This window comes from Salvelinus sp. IW2-2015, linkage group LG22 (assembly GCF_002910315.2).
Source record: "Salvelinus sp. IW2-2015 linkage group LG22, ASM291031v2, whole genome shotgun sequence".
NCBI lineage: Eukaryota > Metazoa > Chordata > Actinopteri > Salmoniformes > Salmonidae > Salvelinus > Salvelinus sp. IW2-2015.
The window spans coordinates 12,455,484-12,480,435 of NC_036862.1; the positions used below are offsets into that span (position 1 = coordinate 12,455,484).

The 24,952-nt window shown below is 43.1% G+C and overlaps 1 protein-coding gene and 1 pseudogene across 4 annotated transcripts in view; both read right to left on the minus strand.

Annotated features, from left to right (window-relative positions):
- LOC111949740 (uncharacterized) overlaps nucleotides 1-14,324 on the minus strand; it is a 22,379-nt pseudogene extending 8,055 nt beyond the window's left edge.
- Nucleotides 14,325-15,325: 1,001 nt separating this feature from the next.
- The window catches only part of LOC111949914 (serine/threonine-protein kinase SIK3 homolog), a 55,834-nt gene continuing 46,207 nt past the window's right edge, over nucleotides 15,326-24,952 (minus strand). For 2 of the 4 annotated variants that reach the window (XM_023967257.2, XM_023967255.2), the window contains 9 exons: nucleotides 22,895-23,014; nucleotides 22,545-22,603; nucleotides 22,219-22,322; nucleotides 21,737-22,034; nucleotides 19,694-20,394; nucleotides 19,347-19,513; nucleotides 18,929-19,058; nucleotides 18,231-18,357; nucleotides 15,326-17,640 (listed from right to left, as the gene is read on the minus strand). In XM_023967257.2, coding sequence (XP_023823025.1) covers nucleotides 18,236-18,357; nucleotides 18,929-19,058; nucleotides 19,347-19,513; nucleotides 19,694-20,394; nucleotides 21,737-22,034; nucleotides 22,219-22,322; nucleotides 22,545-22,603; nucleotides 22,895-23,014 — 1,701 coding nt within the window. In that variant the 3' untranslated portion in view covers nucleotides 15,326-17,640; nucleotides 18,231-18,235. Of the gene's footprint in view, nucleotides 17,641-18,230; nucleotides 18,358-18,928; nucleotides 19,059-19,346; nucleotides 19,514-19,693; nucleotides 20,395-21,736; nucleotides 22,035-22,218; nucleotides 22,323-22,544; nucleotides 22,604-22,894; nucleotides 23,022-24,952 lie in introns of all 4 variants that reach the window. The other 2 variants (XM_070434032.1, XM_070434031.1) reach the window with 1 other exon arrangement.

Below are 24,952 nucleotides of genomic sequence, written 5' to 3' on the forward strand. Positions count from 1 at the left end.
CCTGAGTGCACTTATTTCTCATTTTCCTGAACAAGAGCCAGTCAGCCTGACTATGCGTGTGCTGAGCCATCACCAAATGCAATTCTTGAGGTGGAGTAACTCTGCAAGATCAATGTCGAACCAGAGGCTGAACCTGTTTTTAATTCTCATTTTCTTTATGGGGGTGTTTGTTAACAATACTACTGAAAATATCAAAACGAAGGTCCAAGTGTCTTCGACAGAGGGGATCAACCTGATTCTATACCATTTTACAGAGCCAGTTCATGAAGGAAGGCTTGCTCATTAAAGTTGTTTAGCAAGTGTCTATGACAAATCAGGACAAGTAATTTCACTGAGCAGCCATACGAACACAGGCTGTAAAAAAGTGATCACTAAGTCATTACAGAAAACACCAGACTGATACCTATCATGATTATTTGTGAGGATAACATCAAAGATTAGCCTTTTCTGGGTGTTTGGAGTCATACCTTGTGGGATTGGTAATAATCTGATAAAGATTTAGGGAGTCCCATTGCTTTAGGACTTTGGTCAGGTGGTTTAATAAGCATGTCCCAGTTTAGGTCACCTAGCAGGACAAATTCAGACTTAGTGTAAGGGCCAGGAGAGAGCTTAGGGCAGGAAGGGTACAGGCCGGTGCTGATGGAGGACGAAGCATCCAGCAACAGTCAACAAAGAGCTATTTGAAAGTTAATACTTAAACCATTCAAATCAAATTGTTCAGGGACAGACTTGGTGGAGATAAACAGGCACTGAAGGTGATCCTTGGTAAAGATTGCGACTCCCTCACCTTTTAAGAAATCTGTCTTGCCGAAAAAGGATAACCATAAAGGTTAACATCAGTATTCAAAACACTTTTCCTTAACCACGTCTCAGTAATGACCAACACATCTGGATTGGAGCTGTGAACCCACACTTTCAATTGATCCAATTTAGGTAATAAAGCTTCTAGTGTTAACACGCAGAAAACCCAGCTTTTACGAGAGCAGAAATCAGAGAAGCAGATATCAGAGCACAAGTCTATTGTTGGGGCTTGCAACAATAGATGGGCCAGGGTGTACATGCACATTTCCAGATATCATCAACAGTAATACAATCAAGGCACTGCATAGGACAGGAAGAGCTCTGCAGTGCCGATGTATGACATCTGAAMGTGCATCAGATGGCAACAAGATCATATTGTACAYCAATTTCATCAGGTAACATGAATACAAAGCCGGCGAGAGGTGGTTAGAATAGGATGGGAGGCCAAAAGTCTGTGTAACAAATAGAGAGAAAATCCCCAGCTACAATAAATGACATTGCCACTGTAGTTTCTATTTAACTAGATACACATCTAGCGCCATGTCTCSCCCTGTACCAGACAGGGGGAGACAACCAGGGCAGATGGTGAACAGATCGCCAGGTGGAATCCAAGCAGCACTGCAGCAGGCAACGGGAGTAGGTGTCACACCCACTTGGGAGAAGCTTTTATTTCTGGAGGCAGATTTCTTGTAGAAAATGCCAGTCTCTGAACAGCAGGAGGGGGCTTCAAGGACCTCTATAGGAGGTGGTGTCAGAGGAAGGCCCCAAAAATTCTCCAAGACTCCAGCCACCCAAGTCATAGACTGTTCTCTCTGCTACTGCACTGCAAGCGGTACCGATGCACCAAGTCTGGAAGCAACAGGATCCTGAACAGTTTTTACCCCCAAGCCATAAGACCTCTAAATACACGGAACAAAAATATAAAAGCAACATGTAAAGTGTTGGTCCCATGTTTCATGAGCTGAAATAAAAGATCCATGAAATGTTCCATTCACACAAAAAGCATATTTCTCTCAAATTTTGTGTACAAATTAGTTTCCATCCCTGTTAATGAGCATTTCTCCTTTGCKGAGATAACCCATCCACCTAACAGGTGTGGCATATCAAGAAGCTGATTCAACAGTATGATCATTACCCAGGTGCACCTTGCGCTGAGGACAATAAAAGGCAAAGCCAAAATGTGCAGTTTGTCACATAACACAATTCCACAGATGTCTCAAGTTTTGAGGGAGCGAGCAATTGGCATACTGACTGCAGGAATGTCCACCAGAGCTGTTGCCAGATYTTCTCTACCATAAGCCACCTCCAACGTTGTTTTAGAGAATTTGGCAGTACGTCGAACCGGCCTCACAACCGCAGACCATGTGTATGGCGTCGTGTGAGTGAGCGTTTTGCTMATGTCAATGTTGTGAACAGAGTGCCCCATGGTGGCGGGGGGATTATGGTATGGGCAGGCGTAAGCTTGGTCAACGAACACAATTGCATTTTGTCAATGGCAATTTGAATGCACAGAGATACCATCACGAGATCCTGAGGCCCATTGTCATGGTATTCATCCGCCGCCATCACCTCATGTTTCAGCATCATAATGCASGGCCCCACGTCGCAAGGATCTGTAGACAATTCCTGGAAGCTGAAAATGTCCCAATTGTTCCGTGGCCTGCATACTCACCAGACATGTCACCCATTGAACATGTTTGGGATGCTCTGGATGCTCTCGACATGTACGACAGCGTGTTCCAGTTCCCACCAATATCCAGCAACTTCGCACAGCCATTGAAGAGGAGTGGGACAACATTCTACAGYCCACAATCAACAGCCTGATCAACTCTATGCGAAGGAGATGTGTCGCACTGCATGAGTCAAACTGTGGTCACACCAGATACGGACTGGTTTTCTGATCCACACCCCTGTGATCAACAGATGCATATCTGTATACCCCAAACATATGAAATCCATAGATTAGGGCCTAATGAAATTATATCAATCGACGAATGTCCTTATATGAATTGTAACTCAGAATCTTAGAAATTGTTCCATGTTGCATTTATATTTTTGTTCAGTATAATGTAGTGTATTGTAGTTCACCAATAGCTACCCAGACTATCTGCATTGACCCTTTTTGCACTAAGTCTTTTGACTCATCACATGCGCTGCTGTTTATTATCCATCCTGTTGCCTAGTCACTTAATCCTTACCTATATGTACTTATCTATCTCAATTACCTCYTACCCCCGTGTATATAGCCAAGTTATCATTACTCATTGTGTATTTATTCATGATATTATTTATCTTTTTTTCTCTTCTCTTTTTAAAAATGTTTTATCTTAGACCATTCCTCCATACAGAATCTTTCCATATCCTTGATATCATTCATCTGCTCTTATGACTGCCCTCTCCAATTCAAACCYCAGGTTTTCAACAGGGTTCAAGTCCAGAGCCTGATGATTACAAAATGTTGATTTTGTAATCAATTAACCATTTCTTTGTAGATTTTGATATGTGCTTGGTGTTATTGTCTMGCTGGAAGATCCACTTGCGGCCAAGTGTCAGCATCCTGGCAGAGGCAACCAGGTTTTTGGCACAAATGTCCTGGTACTTGGTAAAGTTCATGATGCCGTTGACCTTAACAAGGGCCCAAGGACRAGTGGAAGCAAAATAGCCTCATAACATCAAAGATCCACCACCATATTTAACAGCATACAAGTATGCTTCTGTTTTTCAACAGCAAACCCACCACTGGTSTGCGTGGCCAAAGAGCTTGTTTTCATGTCATCTGACCATTGCACTGGTTCCAATGCCATTTATCAAAGTCCAGACGTTGCTATGGTCAGATGACGAAAAAAAGAAAAKKAAWTCTGAGCAAATGTATTAGTATAAATACAGTACAAATACACATTTTATTTGCATACATTATAGCTCAGTTTTAGTATTATTTATTTTATAGTCTTTTTTTTACTCATCTCTATCAAGGGTGCCAATAATTATGGTGGGTTTTAGTGAGATAGTTTTGAATACTAAATTAAATTAGGAGAGTTGGGAGAAAACCTGATCTACAGAATGTCCAGATAATGCCCCAGAAAAAACTGGTGTTGAATTATTTTTGTGAAATTTTCTATGCAGTCTGTCTATTTTTTCCATAGCTACCCCAAAACTTAGCAGTCATGGTCCAAATCAACAACAGATGAGCCAAGAGTATGGTCCCCTTCATTCTATTTACTATTCTCTTGATTCTTCTGGGGAAAATAAAACTGATGTATCATTTCATACACTGCCGTTATAGGTGGTCCAACCTACAGAGCCCCTATGTCCATTAAAAAAAACTAGAAAGACACAATTTTCTGTCCCTAGACAGCCATTCGACTCAAACTTCAATTTTGTATAATAGTYAAACAAAAAAATACATAGATCTTTACTGAATTGAGGCCTGAAATGTTACAAGAAATAACACCTTCACACAAATATATTGATTTATCGTTATTTTATTGTCTCCTACAAACCTTTTCAATTGTAAATAAATCTTTCTCATGTCAGTGATGAAAACTTGTTAACTGTCTCTATCAATTTCAATTTAATCCARCGGAAAAGACAGAACAAATAATACAACAAATATTGTGGTTAAACTCAAATATACTAATTGATTAAAAAAAAGAGTGTTTTATTTAAAAAAAAGAAGGTATAATCTTCGTAAATGATATCATAAATAGGACAGGTGGAGTTGTCACACATGCAGCTAACAAAAACATATGGAAATGTCTACACTACCCAAAATTGCAACCAACTAATTGCAGCATTACCGCAAAAACTTGTCTGTCGGCCCTGCATTAAAGACCATAATTGGTTAAAGAAAATTGTGATAGATTAAAAAAAAAGTATACCAGATTTTTTTTTTTATGACACCTGTGCCATATAGATCGCAAAATAGTTGGGAAGAGATTTTTGACGTACCGATTCCATGGCACATGGTTTATGAACTGATACGGAAAACGACGCCAGATTCAAAACTTAGAATTGTTCAATTTAAATTATTATTATACAAAATTCTTGCAACCAATAGAATGTTATATATATGGGGGATACAGCAGCCATCCCAGCTCTGCAGATTTTGCTGCGAAGAGACAGAATCATTAGATAATTTGTTTTGGTACTGTCCATATATAGCTTGTTTTTGGTSACAGGTCCAGGAATGGCTGAAGAATTGCTATATTTACCTTGAGCTAACCCTGCAGATAGCACTACTGGGTGATCTGAAATGTCATAGTCAATCGACCAATAATATAATAATACTTTTAGCAAAAACAAAAAATTAAATGTACAATCTGTAGAAACAATGAGAATAGAAATGTTCAGAACTTTTGTGAAACATCACAGCACAGATGATAAATATATGGCAAATAGAAACCCAATATGGATGGTGTTAAGAGATAGATGGGAAGGGTTGAATGGAGCTGAAGTTTGGGACTAATAGCAACTAATAACAAGATAACTAATGTAAAACACACTGTGTCCGTAAAATATAAATAGGTTAAGAACTTTTGTGAAATAGCACAGTTTGAAAGATACAGCAAATATAATTCAAACCGGATGGACATTAGAAATAATGGGAGTGGTAGAGGAAGGACAGAGTAAAAACAAACAAAATAGAACAATTGTAAAATGAACTGTGTCCATAAAATGTATATACTGTAGTATATATAATCTGTAAGTAGAGGCCTAAGCGTTGTTGTTCACTAGTTTACTCCAATTAGGAGAGGAATGGTAGGTTTAGAAAGTAATAAAGGAAAATATATGTAAAAAAATATATGTACAGTTGTTGYAAGTTTACATACACCTTAGCCAAAATAAAAAGCCTACATTTTTCACAATTCCTGAAATTTAATCAGAGTAAAAATTCCCTGTTTTAGGTCATTTAGGATCACCACTTTATTTTAAGAATGTGAAATGTCAGAATAGTAGTAGAGAGAATGARRTATTTCAGCTTTTATTTCTTTCATCACATTCCCAGTGGGTCAGAAGTTTACATACACTCAATTAGTATTTGGTAGCATTGCTTTTAAATTGTTTAACTTGGGTCAAACGTTTCGGGTAGCCTTCCACAAGCTTCCCACAATAAGTTCGGTGAATTTTGGCCCAGTCCTCCTGACAGACCTGGAGTCAGGTTTGTAGGCCTCCTTGCTCGCACACACTTTTTAAGTTCTACCCACAAATTTTCTATAGGATTGAGTCAGGGCTTTGTGATGGCCACTCCAATACCTTGACTTTGTTGTCCTTAAGCCATTTTGCCACAACTTTGGAAGTATACTTGGGTCATTGTCCATTTGGAAGACCCATTTGCGACCAAGCTTTAACGTCCTGACTGATGTCTTGAGATGTTGCTTCAATTTTGTGAAGTGCACCAGTCTCTCCTGCAGCAAAGCACCCCACAACATTATGCTGCTACCCCCGTGCTTCACAGTTGGGATGTTGTTCTTCGGCTTGCAAGCCTCCCCCTTTTTCCTCCAAACATACGATGGTAATTATGGCAAACAGTTATATTTTTGTTTCATCAGACCAGGAGACATTTCTCCAAAAAGTACGATCTTTGTCCCCATGTGCAGTTGTCTGGCGGTTTTGGAGCAGTCGCTTCTTCCTTGCTGAGTGGCCTTTTAGGTTATGTTGATATAGGACTCATTTTACTGTGGATATAGATACGTTTGTACCCATTTCCTCCAGCATCTTCACAAGGTCCTTTGCTGTTGTTCTGGATTGATTTGCACTTTTCCCACCGAAGTACGTTCATCTCTAGGAGACAGAAATCATCTCCTTCCTGAGCGGTATGATGGCTGCGGGGTCCCATGGTGTTTATACTTGCGTACTATTGTTTGTACAGATGAACGTGGTACCGTCAGGCGTTTGGAAATTGCTCCCAAGGATGAACCAGACTTGTGGAGGTCTCCAATTTTCTTCTTGAGGTCTTGGCGGATTTCTTTTGATTTTCCCATGATGTCAAGCAAAGAGGCACTGAGTTTGAAGGTAGGCCTTAACACCACAGGTACACCTCCAATTGACTCAAATTATGTCAATTAGTCTCTCAAAAGCCTCTAAAGCCATGAAATCATTTTCTGGAATTGTCCAAGCTGTTTAAAGGCACAGTCAACTTAGTGTATGTAAACTTCTGACCCACTGGAATTGTGATACAGTGAATTATAAGTGAAATAATCTGTCTGTAAACATGTTTGGAAAAATGACTTGTGTCATGCACAGTAGATGTCCTAACTGACTTGCCAAAACTATAGTTTGTTAACAAGAAATTTGTGGAGGAGTTGAAAAACTAGTTAATGACTCCAATCTAAGTGTATGTAATCTTCGACTTCAACTGTATATATATATATATATATTATATATATATATGTGTGTGTGTGTGTGTGTATATATATATATATATACAAACACACACACATATATATACATACACATATAGATATAGATATACATATCTATACATATACTATTTATACACGTGTGTATATATATATATATATTTGCAAAAAATATATATATTTGCAAAAAAATATATGGGGGATTGGAAGTGATGCAGACAATTACATTTGATGGAAGCTACAATCTATCTGCAATATTAAACCCGATCTACCCCACCAAAACTGTTTCAAAAATGTAAAACAAATAAAAGGGTCTTTAGAATAGGGGATCAAAAACCTAAAACTCACCCTTTCCTTGTCGGTTTTCAAAAAGTCTTCAAAATGTCACCTTCTCATGGGGTCTGTCTGTCTCTATGTCTATGAGGAGGAGGTGTGTATTATTATCTTCCATTAACATCAGAGCTGTATCTGTCCCRATTTAGTACCTCAGTAACTTGAGACCGGGTTGAGTTATGGGTGAGGCAACAGATCAACTTCAACATGCTGCTTTGGCAAGTACTATCACTTTTGAAACAACAATGTCCAAATGTTTAATACCATATGTTTAATACCAAGGGTAAGAAGAATTACATATGGGCCTACAGTAAATTGCAAAAAATAATTTAAGAGTAGTGGTTTTAGTATGTAGTATGATTTTACAATGTAGTAAAACATGATCATGATCACAGATAAGTTATGTCCCAATGATTCTGTTGAAAACCTAAAATCCCTACTGCTCTGCAGAATGCAGAGGAGCCATGTGAGGAAGACAAAGAGACAACAGCTTCCTGCTTGGCAACGGTAGACCACAACACCCTATAACCTACAACTGGCACCTGGAACACAGTTACACTCTCACCCAGGCACTAAGACACAATGCCTCAAACACTACTACCCCGATGCCTCAAACACTACAGCCACTATGTTCGACACAAATAACAATGCACTAACCACAGGTAAGACAGAAAACACTTTTGTRATAAGAATTGCGGTTTACAAAATGTTGATTTTGGCCAGTCTTATTACACACAATCACATATACCCAGACAGCAGTGTCAGAACCATAAAAGATAGGATAGCATCACTTCCCTACCATCAGTGTCAAATGAACACAATCTGAGATATAATTGTCATATGTGAATGTCATCACAATTTCCATTAGACTAAGGCTGCATTTCCTCCCACTGGCTCAGCACACAGATATGGGCGAACACTAGCCTGGGCCCCATTACAGCAGAACCAGTGAAGGCCAGCCCGGCACTGTCCCAACTGTCTCCTGATGATGCCCAGTCCTGACCTGCAAAGCACAGCTGACCTATGACAGCATTAATAAGAAGACAGACCGTTATGTGTAAATCAATAGACAGTTGGTTCCTTTAGTCTCCAACTAGGGTATTTGACAGGGTAAGATAAGTGCCCCCTGCTGGTTAAATAAAAACAAAAGCAGAATTGACTGTCCAWAGTCAAATCCATAGTCATATTAATCTTAATTAGATGTATTTTATACACATATACATACAAATATACATGTACACGTTATATACTTTTAGAGAAATATATATTGTTTATGTATATATCCATAGAAAAATATCAGTTTACATAAATTGTCTTGGACATTCTTATGATATACAAAGACCATGAAGCATTCCGTAATCCAACAGGAGTTCATGGTTATGGTATGTGATCAACCGACTGCAGTATATGGAGATTTGGTATTTGGTATGTTATTAGGATCCCCATTAGTTGTTGCAAAAGCAGCAGCTACTCTTCCTGGGATCCACACAAAACATGAAACATAGTACAGAATGACATAATACAGAACATCAATAGACAAGAACAGCTCAAGGACAGAACGACATACAAAAAATGTAAAGGCCCACATAGCCTACATCTCAATACATAKACACAAACTATCTAGGTCAAATAGGGGAGAGGSGTTGTGCCGTGAGGTGTTGCTTTATCTGTTTTTTGAAACCAGGTRTGCTGTTTATTTGAGCAATATGAGATGGAAGGAAGTTCCATGCAATAAGGACTCTATATAATACTGTATGCTATCTTGAATTTGTTCTGGATTTGGGGACTGTGATAAGACCCCTGGTGGCATGTCTGGTGGGGTAAGTGTAAGTGTCAGAGCTCTGACACACAACACATTGTTTCTTATAAAAAGAAGAAGTGATGCAGTCAGTCTCTCCTCAACTCTTAACCAAGAGAGACTGGCATGCGTAGTATTTATATCAGCCCTCTGATTACAGTGAAGAGCAAGACGTGCRGCTCTGTTCTGGGCCAACTGCAGCTTAACTAGGTCTTTCCTTGCAGCACTCGACCACACGACTGGACAATAATCAAGATAAGACAAAACTAGAGCCTGCAGAACTTGCTTTTTGGAGTGTGGAGTCCAAAAAACAGAGCATATCTTTATTACTGACAGACCTCTCCCCATCTTTACAACCATTTGAATCTATATGTTTTGACCGTGACAGTTAACAGTCTAAGGTAACACCAAGTAATTTATTCTCCTCAACTTGTTCAACACCCACACCCTTCATTACCAGATTCAGCTGAGGTATAGCAAGGAAGGATTTGTACCAAATACAAAGCTCTTAGTTTTAGAGACATTCAGGACCAGCGATGTGGTAATTGTCAGTCAGTGTAAACCATCTAAAACACTGGTACAGTACACTTCCCACACTGAGCATCAGTTTAGGTGTTTAGAGCCATCTAAAACACTGGTACAGTATACTTCCTACACTGAGCACTAGTTTAGGTGTTTAGAGCCATCTAAAACACTGGTACAGTATACTTCCTACACTGAGCATTAGTTTAGGTGTTTAGAGCCATCTAAAACACTGGTACAGTATACTTCCTACATTGAGCATTAGTTTAGGTGTTTAGAGCCATCTAAAACACTGGTACAGTATACTTCCTACACTGAGCATTAGTTTAGGTGTTTAGAGCCATCTAAATGCATTACCTTGATTCTACAACTGCATCTTTTGATGATTCAGTTCATGGCAATCAGAGTTATTATCCTGGTCCCAGATCTGTTCATGACATACTGTCACGCCAAACAGAGAGACAGCACAAACAGATATAGGACCAGGCTACAGATTTATACCAGTCAGCTTGAAATACACCAACCAATTAACATAGGACCTGATATTCTGAGTTTCTGATTTTCACTGAATCAAGTTGGAATGTGATTACCTGCTGTAACAGGTTCATCTGGATAACCTCAGAGTGAGATCGCTACCTATCGTATCTTCCTGATCGGTTTCTCTTGCTGGTCTGCGCCTGTAATCATCTCAGACCACCCAGTGGTGGGACTGTGGCATAGTAGTCAGAGCCAGATCTCATCACTGCTCTTGCTGTTCACCTTATAGATGAAGCCCAACATGGAGTACCGGGCGAAGCCTGGAGGGGGTGTCAACAACAAACTTTATAACAATGTACGGACATACGTGGTGCATGGTATATACACACAAACAATAGTTACACACACACAAACAATAGTTACACACCACCACAAACAATAGTTACACACACACACTACACACACACACCACACACACACACACACACACACACACACACACACACCACACACACACACACACACACACACACACACACACACACACACACACACAAATATAAACTTATTAACACCCTTTGTACAGCCTAAAATATTAACATTACATTAGTGTAAGTGGCCAACTAATTTCCATCAACAGTAACTAAACCATAAACCTCTGAACCCTGTCTTACCCCTAGCAGCATAGGCAGCAAACAGATCCTCCTCTTCCTCGCTCATCTTCTCCCCAAGGTGGTGTTTGGCGGTCTCTCGTGCTACAGAGAGACAGCATGGGAATGAGGAAGTAGAGTAACAGATGGGACAGAGTCATGGAGAAGACCACAGGGACAGATGCCAGGGCACCAAAATGGCCACTCTGTTTCCTGTTCTGTAATTGCTTTGCACCATTGATGAGACTTCTACCTCGGTTCTAATGAGGTATCTGTCTCTCAGCAGTAGTGTCTTACCTTTACGCAGGGTGCTGAGGTCATTGAGTTGCATGTTGGAAGTTAGAGAGACATGTTCTCTCTGGGTAGGTATATCTTGTCTACCTTCATAGTAGGTGATTCGATACTGAAACAAGAATCATGGGGTGTATTCATTAGTGCACACCGTCGCAAACCAAAGCAATGAAAATCAGTCACTTATTGGATAAGTTCAGGTATGCCCCTCCCCGTTTTGGCCTGTTTGCTTCCGTTAGTTTTTTTGTGAATACATATACATACATGTAAAGTATATTATTATACAGACACTTGCCTTATATACTGTACTGTAAATAGAAACAGAGGAGCATGCTCATGCATAAATATATACCATTGAATACAATACGTGGGTATTACATCTTAGTCATTTTACCAGACGCTCTTATCCAGAGCAACTTACAGTAGTGGTGAGTGCATACATTTTCATACTCCCTCCCACTTTACCTTTTTTTTCATATTCAAAGAAAGACACATTTAGACCCACACCTATGCTGACAACTGACACAAACAACAGATAAATTAGCCAAATAATGTACGTTACCATTTTTTCGCCATTATAATCTCAACTGGCTCATCTGAAAAAGAACAGGCACAGACATTCTTCAGAGACTTAAAGCACCTCATTCATTGTATCATCAAAATACAACAGTTCCTCCCACCCTCCTTGCTCCCCTGTCTCACCGATGATGGCCTTGCCCTTGCCCTTGCAGAAGGCAGAGCACCAGAAGGCTGAGGATGAGAAGGGTAATGAAGCCCACAGCGCCCCCTGTCAGGATGCCCAGCATGGGAACATAACAAAGAGGGAAACTGAGCATCACATCAGTTCAATATACTACTGGCTTTAAATAACCTACAGTGGTGGGATCATATTGGATATTGATATGAGCACTGGGACCAATGATAAGATCTGAGTAGGCAGAAGGACTGGGGTTAATACTGTATTTGGTTATGAAACCTTAACAGCCACAAGATATAACCATATAAACACATTCCCCACACCACAAAACATCAGTAGATCATTCAACAAGCCTCCTGACACTGCACATTGAGGGTGACGGTGGCATTGTAGCTCTCTTCACTGTGAGGGCTGGATGCAGCACACACCAGCTCTGTATCCCACTTCCTGGCTCTCAGAGAGAAGGTGCTGTTGTGCTTGGAGTCCGATTTCAGCAGCCCAGCCTCCTCCACTGATGTCACCACCAGGCGCCCAGGTGCCCGTTTGTCTATCGGCTGTCTCTGTCGCTTCCCGTTGAGATACCACGTCAGCAGGGGCGGGGAATTAGGATTCCAACCCTCTGACTGGCAGTTGAACTTGTGGGTGACATTCTCTTTCAGTGTTAGTGCAGCTTGATGCCGTCCATCAATCTTGGGATCATGTTCGATCGCACCTGGATGTATAGAGAAGTTTATATGTTCAAAATATGTGCACTTGAAACCCAGTGTCCATTTAAATGTACTTTAATCTGTTTCTCGTGAGAATCTTTATCCTTTATCAATATATTGTAACTCATAAAGTACTGAGTACTGTGTGGTGGTATATTTTCCATGACCCAGTCTTGTTACTGACCTGTCCATGCCCAGGCCAAAGTGTGTAGCAGCAGGACAGTGGTGCCTGGCCCCTGCATCAGATACAGACACTCCATGCTCGTCCACAGGACCACCAACACCCAGCTACTATGACAGACAGAGACAAAGAGACAGACAGACAGACAGAGAGGGATTGCTCTCCAGTGACTGAATAGAGGGATTACACAGACAAGAGAATGACAAGGAAAACAGAGGTGGACAAACAGACAGAAACATGACAGGGAGAGAGAGTGCGAGAGAGCGAACACTGACATGTAAGAATTACATTAGCCCTAGAAAGAAAGACAAGAAAACACTGACAGGAGGAAAGAAACTGAAACAAAGACAGTAAAAACACACAGGGATAAAGAGGATAGATCCTTACGAGAGACAAAGAGAATGTGGTGAACACAAGTTGAGACAGATAAATAACTAATGTGAACAGAATGTCAACAGAGGGGCAGTAGCTTCCTAGACAATCCATTAAAAAAGACACAGGAACAGCCGATCAGAGAGGATACAACAGTCTATGAAAGACACAGAAATAGCCAAAGTGCATTTCAATTTATTTTTTACATTTTAGTAATTTAGCAGACACTCTTATCCAGAGCAACGTACAGTAGTGAGATCATACATTTCCATACTTTTTTCGTTTTTGGTCCCCTGTGGGAATCGAACCCACAACACTGGCGTTGCAAGTGCCATGCTCTCCCAACTGAGCCACATGGGACCATAGGCATATAAAGACACAATGAACAGTGACGAGGAGAGGTAGAGTAAGAGTTGATTATTCTCGTCACAAATAGACCCTGAATCCAAATTATTCAATCATTTGCTGGCTGTCTAAATTTGATTTGTGAGGAGCTGCAGTGTAAATGCTATCTGAGTAGGTCTCTATCAGTAGATTAAAAACACAGGCCTGTTTACAGAAGTCAGTGATTTCACACCACACATATGCAAATGAATGTGTGAAAAGGCACCAGAAATGACAAAACGCCTGATACCATTAATCACAGATGATCATAGTCACATGATCAATGTGTCAGTGCCTTCCACTAAAACAGGAAGTTAAGCATGACATCAACATATAAAGCTGACGGCATGAGGATAGTATTTCCCAAATAAACATTGGTGCAATCAGTCTAGTAAATAGAGGAGTGGAAGCTTGTAACAAGCACAGGCACGATGGATTGAAGGGAGTAATGGACAAGAGTGGGCTAGACTCTGCACAACACACTCAATCTGCAGTGCAGGGATGCATGCGGTGTCTCAAAACACACACACCCAAACACATACACAGCAATGCACACAGCACTGTCTTTCAAACTCAGATACACCAACAAACACAACACATAACAGTCCTAATCTTTCTTATTTTTCTCTCTCACACACAAACACACGTTAGTGTTACCTTGGCACAATCGGCAGAAGGTGGTGGGATGATTCAGCCTGTCGGTCTTCCATGCATGCTGGGTAGGGTAGCAGAGGAGACGATAGGCAGCCCCCCCCCCCCGTCTCACTCATACACACACACACACACACACACACACACACACATGATCCTCCGACTGCAGCAACTAGCATTTAGTGGCTGACGCAGGCAGTCATGCTGTCGCCACACATAACGAGAAGGGAAGAGGAAAGAGGAGAGGGGGAGCGAGAGGAAAACGGGACAAGCTACGCAATGCATCCGTCATTTAATGAGCCACTGACCATGTATTCCAAGGTGGGAGAGAGAAAAAGGGAGAGATGGCTGGAAGGAGAGTGATGAGGGGGCAAGGTGTCAGTCTATTAAGGCACAGGGACTAAATTCATCCATCATTCTTGTCCATCTTCCAATCGCAGCATCCCTGCCTGCCACTCTCCTATTACATACAGGGCTCCCATAGATCTGTGCTCAGCTACCGTTGCCTGAAAAGCAACTGCAGTGCAGCTCTACAGACAGACCAAAGAAGATGATCACAGAGCACTGCAGCACCGAGGTAGAGGGATGTAGATCAATAGCTTACACAATGATCCCCATTCATCCCTACAGTGCTCCTGTGTCAGTGGCAAAGAGGTCCTTTCCTTAAATCTGACAAATACAACTAGTGGAGTTATTCTTCTTACCCAGGAGGATTTCAGGTTTATGCCCCATGTATCACATACTGTCAAATCTGGAGTATATGGCAGGGTTGATCATTTTTAAATTCAGTCAATTGAGGAAGGTAACTGAAATTCCAATTCCAGTGGGAATTCCTGTTAACTTTCTGAATTGACTTTATTGAACTGGAATAGAACGCAACCCTGTTATAGTGCATAAAGATGTTTGCTGTCGGTGTACATGTTTGACCATCATTAAGTCTGCTCCTCAACTACAAGCAACTGCATTGCAATAACTTCTATATTTTGTATCGAGTCAATCAGTATGAAATTCAGACTGGCAAAAGACAAGCATTAACACAAGCAAACTTTCCACACAGGTGGTATACAGATTCCTTAAATGTATCGAACATCACCCAAACACATTGTCTTTTTAAATTATTTATTTATATATATTTATTTAATTCATCTCAGTTTGGTTGGAATTCTATTTAATCATCATTGTTGCACTTTAGTATTTTTGTACTAAAAATAAAATTTTAAAAATGAAAGGATAGAAAAAGAGAACATAGGATACAGGTGCCGAGGAGAGAGTTGGTTTACAGACGATGAGAGGGAAGTCAGACAGAAACAGATAAGGAAGAAGAAAACGAGGAGGTGGTCACTCATCAGCAACACACACACAGTCCCTCGCTGGACCATGATGCACTGGGAGTCCTTGCGGACAAGGGGGAGGATAGGGGGGAGAATCATCCTCCCAACCCCTACGCTCACTATCTGAACTGTACATACTGCGTTGGGGTCAAAACTCGAGAACGCTCAGTTTATGGTCAGTTCATCATTTCTCTCCTCCTGAAGAGGTGGAGGACTGATTCTAGTATTGGGGCTGGAGAAGGTCTCACTTGCTGATCATGTGACGAAGGGAGGGAATGAGAGAGCGAGAAAGGGATAGAAAAGGGGGGCAGCACTTGTGCAGAGTAGTAGTCTCCTCCTTGGATGTGGCCGTAGCGGGGCCAGAGTCGGGAGGAGAGGCAATGTCCATTGTGTGTCAGCCAATAAGGTGGCGACGAGGTCAGAGACGGAGGGTACCACTGCAGATTGGGGGAGCGAGGGGAGAAGGGGTCTTTCTATCTCCACCTCTAAATGTCTTACGATGATGATGGGGATGATATGTCAGCTATATTACAGTTCCCCCTCCATTTCAATTACTGCACTCCCAGCACCGAACCACCCTACAACCCCTTGCCTGCTAAATCTACCCCTAAAAAGCAGAGAACGATAACAATGACAACGGCATCAATGATTGAAATGATAAAAAGTAACACAAATAATCACTTTCCTCTTCAAGTGTCTCAATAATAAAACAATACGATTTTTTTTTTATGACAATGAAGGAGACTTCTCCCTGTACTCTTTTGGCTAAAAATCTCAATATTACCCCCAAAATAAAAAAATAAAAGAAATATGACATCTGAAGACATCCAAAAATACAAATAACATTAACAATATAAAAATGCCTCCCCAACACCTCCCCCCAAAAATGTGATACAGAAATTACAATCTATACATGGTGTCAATGTACAGAGGAGGAAGGGGAAGAATGTCAGTTAAAACTACCCACAATGCCACACTGTCACAAGAGGGGGCAGGGGAGCGATGGGGAGTGGAAAAAGAGGGAGGAAGGATGGAATGAAAAACGGGGGGGGAGGAGAAGGGCATAAAACAAGAGAGAACAAGGGAGTGAGAAAAGGAACAGGCAGTATGAGAGGGTAAACAGGGAGAAGAATAAAAGATAGCATTGAACTAAAAGTGCAGAATTACATAAGTAATCAAAACTAAAATGTTGTCCTCCTTGCAACACAGAACATTTTTTTTTCCTTTAATAACAATTGTCATTATAATCATAATAACAATAAAACTTATTTTACAGTAAACAGTAATAACAATAATAGTAACAATAATGATCATAACTTCTAGATGAACATTAGCCGTAAAAATTAATTTGAAAAACAATTAAGAAAAAGAACGATTGAACAGGAAAATAAAATAAAAAACTGAGAGCTGGTTGTGCTGTGCGATCCTCGATGTCACTGAGCTCCATTGTTAGTTTTTTTAGCACCCCTGAGCCTGAACCAAACCCATCCCCGCAAGCCCAACGTAATGGGTCATTCTGACAGAGAGCCTCATAGGATCTGAGATCACAGCCCGCTCCGGAATGGTCCACCGGAATACAGTGGAGGGGAGAGGGAGGAGCGGACAGAACCTCACAGGAATCCCCACGCACAGACTTGGTGTGAATACTTTGGGTTTGTGGCTGAGTGTTTGCACGTGTATGTTTATGTGATCTATATGTTTTGCCTGTATGACTGCCTGGGACATTGAGGCGCATGAGTACGTTGCTGTGGCAACAGTTGGGGGAGGGGGACCACAAGGGGGTAGGAAGGAAGAAGTGAATGGGGGTGGCAGAGCCCAATCTATCCAATCGGATGGAAGAGCAGAAATGGAGAGAGCCAATGATGGCAATGCTTGCTAGATGGCTGTGCAGAACAGAATGCTGGCATTGGACCCACTCCCCTCACCCAGCCAATCCCCTCCCACCCACCCCGGACTGCAGCCTGCAGACAGCCTGCCCTCCCCCAGGACTGACAGAGAGTGCCCCCTCCAGACAGACAATGGCGGTTTGGCGTGATGCTGCTCAACACAGGTGGCTGATGTGGACCTTTATACACAGGACACGCTCCTAGAAGAGAAAGAACACAGAGTGACAGAGTTAACACTAGGGGTGAATCCCAATTGTCTTTCCCTCATCTTGCCCTCATCTCAAAACACATTGAAAGACCAGATCTGAGGTTCCTCCCCACAGTCCTTCTCCTCCAGTGCACTTAGAGAAGGCGGTGGAAGAGGAGGTGAGGAACCAAGGTAATACTATTGAGATTCACCCTCGATACCCCCTAACTAGGAGCACTAACAGTTCAAGTACTGTGCTTTATCATGTTCACCTCTTGACCAACAAAGTCAGTACTGTGAATGAGAATCATGCCAAAAATGACCTGCCTGGCTAAATTAAGGTTTAACTAACTGACAGCTGATCTAAGAACAGCATTAACAAACAGTGGCAACAGTATGGACAATCATTGACATGAGTCTGGCTAAAGACATTCACTCACTGTAGACGGAGTGTAGCGCAACAGAGTCATACTGTAATGTTGGTCCAAAATGGCTCCCTATTCCCTATATAGTGCACTGCTGGTCAAAGGCCCTGGTCAAAAGTAGTGCACTACACAGGGAAAAGGGCACCATTTGGGACGCAGACGAAGTGCATGTGCGTACCCGTGCTAGACCCCGGCCTGCTCCATGCTGTACTGCAGGTCTGGGGGTTTGTAGCTATGAAGGATGTTGCTGGTGCAGGACGACGGGTAGCAGGCTCCAGCGTGGAGCTCTCCCTCCACGTCACATACTGCCAGGATAAAACACACAGACACAGCCTTTCAGAATGAAGAACTCCTCCATGTTCAAGGCAGGTATTTGGTGGGTATTGTGAGGGCATGCGCATGATCCTCCGAGGCTCAGTTGGGCGGCAGGTACCCTAGCGGTTAGGACGCTGGGTCAATAACCAAAAGGTCGCTGGTTCGAATACCCGAGCCGTCAAGGTGAAAATCTGTCAGTGTGCTCTTAAGCAAGGCACTTAACCCTAATTTGCTCCAGGGTCGGCGTATTACTATGGCTGACCCTGTAAAACAACACATTTGACTGCACCTCTCCAGTGTATTTCACAATAAAATATATATTTAAAACACTAGGATTCTGGGTTTGATTCCCTTTGGGACCACCAATTGAAAATGTATGCACGCACTACTGTAAGTTGTTTTGGATAAAAGCATCTGCTAAAATGGCATATATTATACTATACATTAGTCATGTCATAGAAATTATTTTCAAGAGTTCACATTTTACTTAAACCAGACTGAGTCTGCCATGTTTCACTCACTTGAACCCATTTGGTGTGTGTATGTGTACATGACACTGACCCGACTCTTCCCGCTGGTGGAGCTGCTGGCTTCCTGTCAGAGGTGATTGGCTGAGGATGTCAGACATGCGGGCGGAGCTCAGAGCCTTGCCAGCCAATAGGCTCATCCCAGTCATGGGCTCGGCCTGGTCCTGAAGCGGTGCAGAAAGACACGTTAAGTACATAAATGCACACACACAAACACACAATGTTCTATTCCAAATCAACCCATAGTCCCTACCCCTAGGCATGCCATACAGATCTGAAAGGATAGGTATGAGCAACACAGTGCATCGTGCACTCTGATAGGCTAGGTAAACTAAGACCTATCCATTGAAACTATCCAATCCTTTGAGATCTACATAAGAGGCTGAGAAATTCTGTACATTCTATTTCTATGGTCCCAAACAGAGCACATTATGGCACCGTGAGAAACTCACATAGGCGTCGTCGCTGGTCTGGATGGTGTGGTGGCGCTGTAGCTGGCCCCGGGGCCGATAGCCGTCCCCCTGGGGGCCCCTGGTGGAGTAGCCCACTCCGTTATGGTCAGGCACGCCCTGCTCCATAACCTGCTGCCCCTGGGTCCTGCAGTCAACATGCTCAGTGTCTAGAAGGGGGGAGAGAAGGAGCGAGGGATTACTGAAGTTAACAATGTAGACTGTAGTTTGTGCGACCGAAGCAGGAGAGCGTGTAAAATGCATGTGAATATTAGCATACAGTGACGTGAAAGCTACAGAAATAGAATGACTAGGTTCTACGTCTGTGGTTGAGTCTGCTTGGCCATTACCTCTGGTCGTGGTGGTGCTTCTGATGTAGCCGTGTCTGTGTGTGGGGGAGTTGTAGGGGGGCGTCCCTCCCCGGGGGGGGCCCAGCAGGTCATGGCCGTCCCCACAGCCTTGGGCCTTGGCCAGGAGGCCCTCATGGTAGCCGGGTGGCAGGTCATCCTCCTCCATGCTCTCAGAGTGGGGTAGGCTGGGGGGCTGGACGTCTAGGGGCCTGATCTGGAGGAGGTGTTGGTAGGGGCTCCCCGGCTCCAGAGACTCCCCTTGGCCGAGCTGGCGCAGCAGCATCTCACCGTAGTCCTGGGGCACATTGGGGGGCGTGGGGGGTGCCGGTCGAGGGCTCTGCCTCTTCAGTAAGGAGGCCAGGTCCTGGGGGGGCAGGCGGGGGTCGGCGTGGCCCGTCAGAGAGTGGCGGGGGGGGAGGAGACCCTGTAGGGTGGGGGTGACGTGCTGCTGGGGCCGGTACTCCAGGGGGGTGGGGGAGAGGAGAGCCTGCTGCAGGGCAGAGGGGCTCCCGTAGCCCCCGCCTCCAGCGCCACCAACCACCCCACCCTGGTAGCCCTCCATCCCTGGCACCTTAAGGGAGGTCCCCTGGAGGTAGGGGTTGTAGCCCCCCACCACCCCCGAGGCCCGAGACCCCTCACTGAACAGATGGGGGTTGTTGAAGGCGGCCTGGTCGTATGTGTTGAACCGTCCGAGGCTGCGACTGGGGAGTGAGGGACCAGGGAAGAGAGGGAGAAGTCAGCTAATGCCACTTGCAACCAAATGTACCATCCAACACAAACTCTAGCAAATACTGAGAGAGTTCTTCGAGGAAAAAAACTAATACACCATTGAGATAGTATTCTGGATTAAGGAAGAATACAAGAAATACATGACAGTTATTATTAGTAGTATAAAACTGAAAGGAGTTATTTATGAACAGTGTGAGAGGAGTGTCACAAAACACAAATATGTCTACGTGATACAATGACAATACAGTTCTACATGTTCTTCTACACTTAACTACAGCACTATGACCCGCTATTATGGGTCAAAATCAGCACAGAAACCCTTACGGTTTTAAAGGTCACAAGGCCACTGAGGGGTGTACAAGCAGTCAAATACACATAAATGTTGTTGCTTTTCCAGAGGAAATGACAAGAAAATCAAAGGATGAGGTAACTGCCAAGCTTGGCTAAATACAACAGACTGGTAGGTGCAGAGCTAGCTCCTACAGTATGGTGACACTACTACCGTTAGCAGTCATCCCACCACCTACGTCCATTTTAGTCAGCCAATCTCAGTGGAGGATTCAGTGGTGACGTCGTCCTCTTCTTCAGCCAAGTACGTTGTTTTGGGTTATCAATAAACTTTAGTAACAACGGTATTTCTCAATGTAAAAACCCACAAGGATTTGTCTGAAATCCACTAACCTATCAGGTGTAAGACTGTGTGTCCCTGAATAGCAGGGGTGTCCAAAGAATTTACCCCACGGGTCGCGTTCAGTCTTCCAGGGTCCCGAGGGCCACACCTAACGTTGGTTATATTTCCTCACAGTCAAAATGTGCAAAACATAACATAAGCATCTATCCATCTCTTATGGGATTTTTTATGATCCCTGACTGTCTAGATTGTTTTCAAAAGGGACGGATTGAATGGGCTGACGGGCCCATATGTTTGACACCCCTGTTATATAGAGTACTTTGATCAGGGAACATGGTCTAAAGTAGTTCACCATATAGGGAATAGGGTGCCACGGGCAATACGGTTTATAAAACTATACTATGAGTGAGTTTTTGGCTTCAGGAACATGGCTTCCTAGGGTTGACTGAGGTATGAGAGACTGAAATCTACAATAACTGAACATTATGAAAACAAAAAATATAAAGAAGGTGGGGGGAAAATGAAATCGAAGAATTCACAGAGTGAGGACATGCGAGAAAGTCCAAGACACAGAATTGAAGAACATGAAAGTTGAAGAAAAGTGCTGGCAGAAAAAGATGTGCAAAGGGAAAAACGCATGCCGGGTGGGTCAGGCGCAAAGTGAGCAGCGGTGTGAGGGTCACCTGTGGGTCTCGGCGTTGTCTGCACTCAGCTGCTTCCCCAGGACCCGGTGGGCGCACGGCGTGGAAAGGAAGGCATGCTGCTGGCGCTGTTGGGCCCCGCCCCCTCCCAGCTCTACCTCCTGCACCTGGATAGTCACCTGCTGRTGGGGCATGGGTACACCCCCGCCACGGGAGGAGGAGCAGGGCTGCTGCTGCTGGGGAGGCAGGGTGACGGGGCGCAGGCCGCAAGGGGGAGGACTCCCGCTGGAGGGCTGATAGAGGGCGGGGCCGTGCTGGTACTGAACCGCTGATGGCACACCTGTGGGAAGGAGGGAGAGATCAGTCAGTCAGAAGAGAGCTACTGTACCTACAAACGGGTTATTTCAACCATCACTTTGTCCTAATAAGGGATCATTAACAATTTAGTCATATTGACAGATCATTCCGTCCTTTAGTCCAATAAAGAAAGACAAGTAAGGCTAAGGGGTGGAGTTAGAACTCACCATGGCCCTGCATCATCGCTGTTGGAGGGGGACTCTGATTGGGCTGTCTGAACAAGTGGTTGCTGGGATGTGTAGGCGGTGGGCTGGATTGCTGGATACGCAACCTAAGGGWAGGGAGAGAACAAACAGGGATGTAAATAACACTCAAATTAATAGAGCGACACAAAAGCCTGGCTTCTCTGAGCTARATTACATGTGTTTAGCAGACTATTGCCATTGAGTGTGTTATTTTGAAKCTATGTGTCTAAAAATAAACGCTTGTTTTTAGTCACCAATGATTATCATTAGTCTCTCGCTCAGAGTTGTTGTGTGTGTGGTGTTCTCACCTCTGGAGCTGGTGGGTAAGGTGACTGGGCTGGCACTCTCCGTGTCCCAAAGACAGGGCCTGCAGAAGGTGGAGAAAGATACAGATAATGGAAAAACTATTTAGGAACACATCATGGCATGTGTTTACTGTATTTGTGTCACATCGACCTGCATTTCATGGTGTGCGAGTGTCTTTCAGAGAGAGAAGAGATGGGGACAGAAATGTCTAGGCTAGGGTCATAGTGACTTGCATCTGCTAGTGTAGAAAACGCTGCTCCCGCTGATACAAACCATGCAGTGTGCGTGTCGTTCTCTCTGTGTGTGTGTGTGTGTGTGTGTGTCCATGTCTGTCAGTGTGTGTCACAGTGACCTGTATCTGCTGGTGTAGAATCTGCTGCTCCTGCTGGTACAGGAAATGCTGTTGTTGTGTATGCTCAAGCAGCCTCTCGTCCTGGGGGTTAGCGTACATCTTCTGCAGCTGCTCACACTCCTGGTACACATACGCGCACAAACACACAAACATATTGTCGTTAGAGACCACACAAAGAAAGACAGTGGCACCCGAAATATAAGGAATAGCATTATTTTCTGTCACTTTCACTCAGAATACCCCCATCCAATGATAATAGAATGCAACGATAAACGAGACTCAAATCAATCCAAGTCTAGATCCAAAAGGCTTCTTAACAGCTTTTACCCCCAAGCCATAAGACCGCTGACCAGCTAATCAAATGGCGACCCGGACTACTTGCATTGAACCCCCCCTGTTTATGCTGCTGCTACTCACTGTTTATTATCTATGCATAGTCACTTTACCCCTACCTACATGTACAGTTGAAGTCGGAAGTTTACATGCACTTAGGTTGGAGTRATTAAAACTCGTTTTTCAACTCCTCCACAAATGTCTTGTTAATTAAACTATAGTTTGGCTTAAGGACAACAAAGTCAAGGTATTGGAGTGGCCATCACAAAGCCCTGACCTCGATCCTATAGAACATTTGTGGGCAGAACTGAAAAAGAGTGTGCGAGCAGAGGCCTACAAATCTCACTCAGTTACACCAGCTCTGTCAGGAGGAATGGGCCAAATTCACCCAACTTATTGTGGGAAGGTTGTGGAAGGCTACCCAAAACGTTTGACCCAAGTGAATCAATTTAAAAAGGCAATGCTACCAAATACTAATTGAGTGTATGTAAACTTCTGACCCACTGGGAATGTGATGAAAGAAATAAAAYCTGAAATAAATCATTCTCTCTACTATTATTCTGACATTTCACATTCTTAAAATAAAGTGGTGATCCTAACTGACCTAAGACAGGGCATTTTTACTAGGATTAAATGTCAGGGATTGTGAAAAACTGAGTTTAAATGTATTTGGCTAAGGTGTATGTAAACTTCCGACTACAACTTTACATATTACCTCGACTAATCTGTACACCCACACAATTGACTTGGTACCGGTACCCCCTGTATATAGCCTCGTTACTGCTATTTTATTGTTGCTCTTTTACTTTCGTTTATTTAGTAAATATTTTCTTAACCAACAATGAATGCAGTATTACGAAAAATAAGAGTTAAGTAAGCATTTTACAGTAAGGTCTACACCCGTTGTATTTGTCGAATGTGGCAAATAAGATTTGATGTCAAAAGACCATTTCCTTCTTATGTACATTTGATGGACAATAAAGCTTTTTGAATTTAATTGAATACATTTCAGAGTCCATAAGGTTTGTATATAAGGCATGTTGTCCATCCTTACATTTCTAAAATCGCTGTTGACTCCATAATACAGACCGGTCCTGTATTGTCAAATGTTTATTTTCGCTATTGCTTTGTTGTGCACTGTTACAATGACCTTGGAGATCCCTCCGCCACCTCTCATCACAGCCTTGACATTAAACTGTTAAATCGATTAGCTGATATCTAGCCTGGTCCCAGATCTGCTTGGCCTATCCTTTTGGCATGYCAAAGAGTTGACATGATAGCACAAACAGATCTGGCACAAAGATAGCTGATGTGGTTTTGGGTGCCGAGATAACTCTAGCTCTGACCGAGGGCAGAGGTGCCGTCAACATCAACAGCAGCTTGTTTTGGTTTGACTCACCCCCGTGACCCAGCAGCCGCGTGTTTACTCCGACCACGTCACCATTGAAACTTGAGTCTATGGGATTACCCCTAATTACCACTAGTTACATCAGCACCCTAGGCCAATCCCAATATCCCCTTCAACCTGCCATTAAACCCTCTATACCCATCCTACCCTGGCCAGGGACCTCTAGATACCCCCCACGGTGCCCCCAACTTGGATCTACAGTACCAGTCAAAAGTTCGGAGTGACTACCTCAAGTGACTACCTCATGAAGCTAGTTGAGAGAATGTCAAGAGTGTACAAAGCTGTCATCAAGGACAAGGGTGGCTACTTTGAAGAAT